The sequence below is a fragment of the Mus pahari genome, chromosome 11 (genome assembly GCF_900095145.1).
Source record: "Mus pahari chromosome 11, PAHARI_EIJ_v1.1, whole genome shotgun sequence".
NCBI lineage: Eukaryota > Metazoa > Chordata > Mammalia > Rodentia > Muridae > Mus > Mus pahari.
In genome coordinates this window covers 59,255,678-59,264,019 of record NC_034600.1, presented here as the reverse complement: position 1 = coordinate 59,264,019, position 8,342 = coordinate 59,255,678, and the positions used below count along the sequence as shown (strand labels likewise).

Below are 8,342 nucleotides of genomic sequence, written 5' to 3'. Positions count from 1 at the left end.
GGATTTCTGAGTTCAAGGCCAGCCTGGTCTACAAAGTGAGTTCCAGGATAGCCAGGGCTATACAGAGAAACCCTGTCTCGAAAAAAACAAAAACAAAAAAAAAAGATTGGACTCATATCTTGGCCTTTGGGGCAAGCATTTCACTGCTGAGCCATCTCACTGTCCCACAACCTCTGTTTTGAGATGTGTCTCTTACTGAATGTGAAGCTCATTCACTTACCTTGGTTCACAGATCAATGAGCTTCAAGTATCTGACCGTCCCCTCGCTGCCCATTGTCCCTAGAGTCATCTGAAGCCAGTGAAATCTCAGAATGTCCTTTAGAAGTCTTGTTTTCAGTCTGGACCATGTGCCCAGTGCAGTGCTAAGCACACAGTCTACCCTTGAGCCGTCTCCCCAGCTCCCAGCGTCATCTTCCATTTCTCTCACTGTCAGGTCCACCAGGCTGGGCTAACCTGCGATTATTCAGAGCTTCCTCATCATATCAGCACGGAAGAAGAAATTGAGTATCTTATTCAGTCCGTGTATTTTCTACTTAAAAGTCTACCAAAACCTACTCTTGTGACGATTGCAAGGTGAGTGTGTGGCCCATCCAAGAGGTCCATACCCTGCTCTGGAACCTGTGGGGGGAGGTCTTGTCTCTGTGGCCGTAGAGACTTTGCAATGCAGTGGATGTAAGGATTTTGGAATGAGATGATCCTAAATTACCTGACTGGAGTCAGTATTGTCACAGGACGCCTAGAAAGAGGAGCCAGAAATACCAGAATCAATGGAGATAAAGTTTGGGAGATGCTGTCCTGCCGTCTTTGAAGGTGGGGAATAGGGCTGTCAGTGAGAAAGGCAGGTAGCATCCAGGTGCTAGGAACGCTGAAGGAACAGACCTCTCCTAAAGCTGTGGGGTTTAAACCCCACTCACACGTGGCCCTCCTCCACCCTACGCAAGCGTGCACACACACACACACACACACACACACAGAAGAGATGACTGAGCAATGAAGAACATTTGCAACTCTTGGAGAGGACCTGAGTTCTGTTCCTAGCACCCAACATTGGATAGCTCACCACTCCAACTCCAGTCTTAGGGTGCCCAGTGTACTGTCCTAGACTCTGTGGACACTGGCACACGTGGCTGCACACTCACACATACAATACAAAGACATAAAAATAAAACTTTAAGGAAAAAAAATGGCCTTACCCTGAAATATAACCCTTTCTCACCAATGTGGAGACGGTGAGCTTGCTGAAGGTGATCTGGGGAGATGGCTAAGGGTAAAGTGCTTGCCACCCGAGGATGCAGACCCGAGGTCAGCCATGCTAGCCATGCTTACAATAGGCACTTAAGAGGCAAAGGCAGGAGGGTCACAGGAAGTTTGGGACCTGCCTGGTCTACACAACCAGTCTGAGGCCTTGGGGTCTGCTTAGCAACATCCTGTCTCGATACAAATACCAGTCCTTAGTGTTGTTCCTGTCCTATAGAATAGCATTGTAGACAACAATAAAGGACAGTTCTTGTAAAGCACCTAAAGTGGAATAAGCATCTCCCAGCTCTCGGCAGTGACTCTACAGTCGCCTTCCTGGCCCCTCGCTGACCGCAGCGCCGTCTGTGCCTCTTTACAAATGACTTTAATCTCACTCCGTTCTTCCCCCTTTTCTCTTGGTTCCAGGTCAAGTCTGGATGATTACTGTCCTCCGGAACAAGTTGACATGATTCAGGGAAAGGTCCTGCACGTGCTGCAGTCGCTCTACGGGGCCCTGGACACTCACCTGGTGTACACAGAAGAGTCCCCTCCAAGCTGAGGCCGTGCTCGGCTGCTGTGCGGTTTGGCACAGTGACACACAGGGCTTTTGTTTCTGGGCTTCCAGAGTGCACTTTCTATGTTAACTCTCGTTGGAATCGGAAACATATTTCAAATCTCCAAGCAAGTATTAGTCAACAGCAACAGTAGAACACTTGGGGTAGACGCGGGGGTGCTTGTTTGGTTTAATTGTTTTTGTATCAAATCCTTTACCCCAGTTGATGGAGGCTGTCTGCTGTCTTCCTTGCTTCCCATAACTGCCTTTGATTCTGTAAGAGGTTTTTTTTTTTTTTTTCTCTTTCCCCCAACAAGGCTTTGGATGATATGAGATTTATTTATTTATTCGCTGGTGCTTATTTAGCACTTTCATGGGCCAGGCATTGTTAAAGACAAGATGCCCTGCCCTCATGCAGGAGACCTGAGAAGCAAGTAAGGGCCCGCAACAGTCTCAGGGGAAAAGGGAGAGCCACGGCTGTGTGTGGAGAGCTGTCGGTTCTCGGGGCACCCTGGCCATAAGTATAAGAAAGTAACATTCGCAAAAGGCATGTCAGAAGACCCTTGGCAGTGCATGACAGTGTTTGCAGAAAGTCTGCAGCTCTAAGAATGTTAGAACTCTGCCCCCACGGTTGCTGATTTTTCTCCAGACTTGTTTGTATGCAAGGGGTCTGGTGAATAGAACTAATCAAACAAAATTTTGTTGTTGTTGCTTGTAGCTTTTTGTTTGGTTGGTTTGGTTTGGCTTGGGTTTTTTTGTTCATTTGTTTGTTTTTGATGGGTTGGTTTGGAGTTTCTGAGATGGGGTATGTATCCCTGGCAGCCCCGGAACTCAGTCTGTAGACCAGACTGACCTGGAACTCAAAAGATCCACCCGCCTCTGCCTCCCAAGTGCTGGGATTGCAGGCGTGTGCCACCACTGCCCAGCTGCTTACAGTATTTGATACCTGGAAACGCCTTTTGGGAGTTTTGCCTTGGTGGTCTTTATGGGCCTCAGATGGCATTTAAGCACTAAGTGTCATTTTCTTGGCAATCAATCAATCGGTCAAGCAGTTAGAAAGTTGCTAAGCAGTTCAGAGCACTTGCTGCTCTTGCAGAGGGCTTTGTTCAGTTCCTAGGACCCATATGACGGCCCGCAGCCTCATAACTCCAGCGTTCTCTTGTGGCCTCCAAAACCACACATGTGTGCATGTACATACCCACATGTAAACATATAAACATATAAAGTTTTTACTGGAAAGACCTGTCGCTGCATAGAGAAGAGAATGTTTTCTGCTCCATGTGTTGGAGATGGTGCTTCATATATTTAATGAGCCAAGTTTGCCCTTAGTGAGCCAGAGAGTGGCCGCAGACACTACAGTTTGCCCTGATTTCCCACCCCGCCAGGCGTGAATAGGACCATCTTTATCCTGGAACTTAATGTCTGCTTGCCTGTTCCCTGCACTTTGCTTTACTTTTGTTCAGTAATTACTTTCTAACTGCTTAATTTCCTTAAAGGGTAAGATGATGTGTAAAGAAAAAATAAAACATCCATCACTCCTGGTGAGCGCAGTAGTTTTCGTCTTCACAGACCATTTTCAGCCCTCGCCTACATGTGGACCTGGAGAGTGGAGTAGCCAGGACCAGAGTTGCCTACCTCACTTCGGCTGGCACTCCAGGGTGCCTTACCCTTGTCCTGCCGTGCATTCTGTTCCTACAGTGGCCATGTTTTCCTCTGCTGAATTCTCTTGGCACTGAGGAGATTGACAAAATCCAGTACTATGAAAGCTTGTTTGTATTGTGGAAACAAAACCAACTGATTTAGCCTTCCATCCTGATAATCAAAAGATTTGTGTTCTTACAAACTCAGAATTGTAAAATTGTTTTTAACTTCTGAAAATGTCCTGTCAAAGAGTTCTATAACTAGACATTTCTAGGAATAAATCAAAATTAGTCTGTGTGCAAAATGAAATTAAATGATGTGTTTGGAAGTTTTAAGCGTTTCAGGTCAAACTATAGAACTAATTATTCTTCGTGTCGGTGTGTGGACTTCTATGTTTTTGTTTTGATTTTTTATTGTTGAAGGGGTTACTGTAACTGCAGTGGACTCTGATGTGATTCATCATTTTTTAGACCTGGATTGGATAAAAGTGTATCAGCTATCCAGCTGTGCCGTATACACCTGTAATCTCAATACCCAAGCAAATTAAGGAAGATTCCTATGAGTTCAAGGCCAGCCTAAGCTACATAGTCTTATCTCAAAAAGAGAACAAAAATTCTTTCTATTTCCTTTATAGAAGTTCTAGTGTGTTTGAGGTACTCACACACACACACACACACACACACACTTTGAATAAAGCTCGGTTGGTAAAGTATGAATCTACGTATTCCAAACAGGAAGATACCTAAAATATCCTTCAGTTGAACTCCAGATGCAGTGAGGGAATAAACAGTGTGGCACATCACCCACTGAGCCATGTCAGCCCCCCAAATCCTGATTTTTGAAATAACGTCTCACATAAGTTCTGTGAATGATTTGAGACTAGAGGTCTTTATTCAAAAGTATAGGTGTTCTCTCTTAAGAAAATTGAATAGGGTTTTGTTTTTTGTTTGTTTGTTTTAAGATTTATAAGTATGCCGGGTGTGGTGGCGCATGCCTTTAATCCCAGCACTCGGGAGGCAGAGACAGGTGGATTTCTGAGTTCGAGGCCAGCCTGGTCTACAAAGTGAGCCAGGGCTATACAGAGAAACCCTGTCTCGAAAAAACAAAAAGAAAAAAAAAATTTGCAAGTACACTGTAGTTGTCTTCAGACACACCAGAAGAGGGCATCAGATCCCATTACAGATGGTTGTGAGCCACCATGTGGCTGCTGGGAATCAAACTCGGGACCTTTGGAAGAGCAGTCAGTGCTCTTAACCACTGAGCCATCTCTCCAGCCCTGTGAATAGGGGTTTAAATAGTTACTTACATTTTAGAACTTTTTAGATTACTTAATAAAAATAGACATCTACTAACATTTTTTTATTTTAGTGTTTTGCATATGTATATGTGCACCACATTCCTTTAGTGCCCATGGAAGCCAGAGAGGGTGTACAATCCCCTGGACTTGGAGCCAGTACTCTTGACTGCTGAGCCATCCTTTCAACTCCCTAAGATTTAACTTTTATTTAAAATTTTTTACATACGATGTGTTTTGTATAACTCCTTCCAGATGCCCCCTACCTACTCCATTTTCTATAGCTCAAAAAAAAAAAAAAAAAAAAAAAGAGAGAGAGAGAGAAAGAAAGAAAGAAAGAGATCAAAAAGATACCAAAAGTCACACACAAAAACCAGAGTCTGTTTTGTGTAGGCCAACTGCCCCTTGGATGGTACTTGCCACTAGGGTCTTTGACATGCCCAGTAGCCCTCCAGTGGAGAAAACTCATTGCACCCTTCCCAGAAAATACCAATTATAGATAGCTTTCTGGTAACAGGTAGGGCTTTGTTCCTACTTTCTCTTCCCGGTGCTGGGATTTTGTCTGCTTCTAACCTTTGCGGGTCTTGTGCATGCTGCCACCATCCCTGTACTTCACACGTGTGACAGTCTTCTTTCTTTGGAGTCATCCACCACTCTCACCATCTTCCCACCTCTTCTTCCACGTAGATCCGTGAGTCTTGAGGACAGAGGGGTGATGGAGACATTCCACTGAGGGCTGTGGAAGTCTTTAACTCTGCACATTGCTCCATTACTGGTTTCTGTATTAATTATTACAAAGAAGCATCTCTAATGAGGGTTGGACAGTACTCTGATCTATGCGTAGAGCATTGTGTCATTAGGAATCATTTCATTGCTCTTTTCGCTGAGCAGAATTCTAGAAGGTTTTCCCCTAGGCCTATGACCAATTTAATCTCAGGTATCTTGCCACTTGAGCAGTGCCATGCATATCTCCCATCTTAACAGAGTCTTAAATCCAGTGGAAGGTAGCCTAGCATCACTCCCGTAATATTGAAACAGTGTTATCTTGCAAGTCTTTGTTGTAGGTTGTAGGGTTTGTAACGGGGGGATGGCCACTTTGCTCCTCCAACATGCAAAGTACCTTTGAGCACTGTGAACAGTAGTCAGTAGGGATGAATCTTCTGCCTGGGCACCGGTGCAGGCCGGTTCTGCTTCTGCCTTCGGTGTGTTCAGGCACTGCCTGGCAGGAAAGCAACCAAGTTTGTCCAGGCTTATCCAGGCCGGGTGGGTTTGCAGGAACACAGCTGTCTTGAATGCCAGGGGTGCGGGGGAAGAAGCCTTCTCTGAGACAGTTGTCAGTGTTACAGCTTCTTTGTTAGGGGGTAATAAGGGCTATGTAAACCTTGGGGGATGGGTAGCGGGTTGGGGGGTGGATGTAAATTATTAACTGGTGCTGAGGTGCTGGGAATGCTTCATGTGCATGAAGAGGAATTCCAGGTGCTTGATGAACATGTCCTTGTAGGCAGAGAGGAAGTTACACCTGTAATTTGGCCACCAGGCTGCATGGCTACCTCAGAGGTGGTGGAGGAGGGAGTTGCAGGCCCCGAGGAGGAAGGAAGCAGTCCTCAAGATGAGTTTTGGGAATTTGGACATGTCTCAACCTCACCGTTGCCCCAGGCCTGTTCCCCAAGTCACAGGGCTCACTTGCCCCTCACACCAGCTTGCTTTCTCTGTTTGATGACATAAGAAAGGTGTGTCTTCAGTGACAAGGCCTTATCTTTCAGTTCTGATCAATAGCCAATAACCTTGGCAATAGCCTGTGATGTTTAGGGGACTGTCTATGGAACCCCTCTGTCCAGCCCAGTAACAGTTTTAATCTTGTATGTTACATAGTCATGGATGGTTGGGTCTTGGGTGATCTGACATGAGTAAGACCTGAAGAGAATCATGTTCCAAAGAGGAAAGCATAACCTTTGACATCATTTTCCAAGAATTGTTTCTATGAAGTTTAGATCCCTAAAATTATCCTGCGTTGGATGAGCATTGCTGACCACTGAAGTAATGATGTTATTCCCCACCTCTGGTTCTTTCTGTCCACTTAGAAGCACAGCTGTAGCCCTGCGCTGCCTCTCTACTCCTTCCTGGGTCAAAAGAGTGAATGAAGGAACATGGGATCTTTTCTTCTAGGAGGATTTGTTCTGCTCTCTCCATCCTCTGATGCAAAGTTTTGAAAGTAGGCCCCAAAAGAGTAGCTAGGCCGGACAGTGGTGGCGCACGCCTTTAATCCCAGCACTCGGGAGGCAGAGGCAGGCGGATTTCTGAGTTCAAGGCCAGTCTGGTCTACGAAATGAGTTCCAGGACATCCAGGGCTATACAGAGAAACCCTGTCTCGAAAAAACAAAAACAAAAACAAAAAACAAAACAAAACAAAGAGTAGTTAACAGTGGTGCCAGTGGGTGACCAACTCCACCTTAAGAAAGCTGTTGCTCAGAGTTGTAATCCTGTCCCTTATCAACAGCTGTAATGGTGATGGGGATACAGTTATTTAAAAGTTGAGAGAGAGAGGTGATGTCATTTGGGTCTCTTCAAATTGCAATATAACACTCGCTTTGTGGGGGGAAAAATGAAATTCTGACAAAAAAAAGGAAATTCAACATAAAAATTTTCGTTGCTACATAACAGAGCTTTTTAAACTATTTGCTTTTGAGTATTAATAGACTAGTAATTTGACTTTTATCTGGTATCATACTGAGACAGGCCACACAGCGCCTTAGAAAGATCCCCAGATAAAAAGCATGTAATCATAAAATGTCAGCAAATAGGATGTTATAATTCAAAGCAAGATACCCACAAAGTAGCCTTTAGTGTAACCTCCACAAATAGAACTTCATAGTAAATAACACGAATGAGGATAGGACTATAGAAAGATATACTAATATAAACAGTATTCAGTATTCAGGTACCCACATGTTAGCATGTGTCTGTAACCCCAACTGTTTAAAAGTAGAGACAAGCAAAAGCACCATGTGTTTGAAGTTGATACAGATCTCAAGCTCTGGAGGCCTACCAGAACTCCATTAACAACAAGGCTCTGCATCAAAAACCCACAAGGCAGCTGATACTGAGGGGCAAAGACAAACACTGCAGATCACAGGGACTCTGCTCCTCGCTCTAGTTCTGACCTGCTGTTCCGGGATCTCAGGTAGGCATCTGCTTCCCTCCTGAGAAAGTCAGGGGTATCTTCTAAGTAGCCACAACAGTTCCCCTCCCCAAGTGGCCAGAAGGCACCCCAGACCAGCGCCGCCTCCCAGACATTGACAGCAAGCAGGTTGGTTGGTGTGACTAGATCACAGACGAACAATTGGGAGTGATCTTTGGGCCTTGATCACTGGCTTCCGGGAAGCCTTTTCTCAAGTAGCAGTTGTTCTGTGCCATTCCGAGCGCTGCACTATCCAAGGCCATCGGGCGCTCGTGTTTCATGGTGGCCTTCCCCGTCTTCGTTCGCGTCCTCTGCCATTCGAGGCCCCATAAAGCTCTTCCTGCCTCCCTCCTTCCCTCTCTAGACCTTATCTTTAGTGTCCGGGTAGTGGGATTACAGGTGTGAAGTCACCACACGCACCCTGGGACAGTTTCACTCTA

At 45.4% G+C, this 8,342-nt stretch overlaps 1 protein-coding gene across 1 annotated transcript in view; it reads left to right on the top strand.

Moving 5' to 3' along the window:
• Window positions 1-3,728, top strand: part of C11H5orf22 (chromosome 11 C5orf22 homolog) — a 17,560-nt gene extending 13,832 nt beyond the window's left edge. Inside the window, exons 8-9 of the mRNA XM_021208665.2 lie at window positions 434-573; window positions 1,663-3,728. Coding sequence (XP_021064324.1) covers window positions 434-573; window positions 1,663-1,795 — 273 coding nt within the window. The 3' untranslated portion in view covers window positions 1,796-3,728. The remainder of the gene's footprint in view (window positions 1-433; window positions 574-1,662) is intronic.
• Window positions 3,729-8,342: the final 4,614 nt, after the last annotated feature.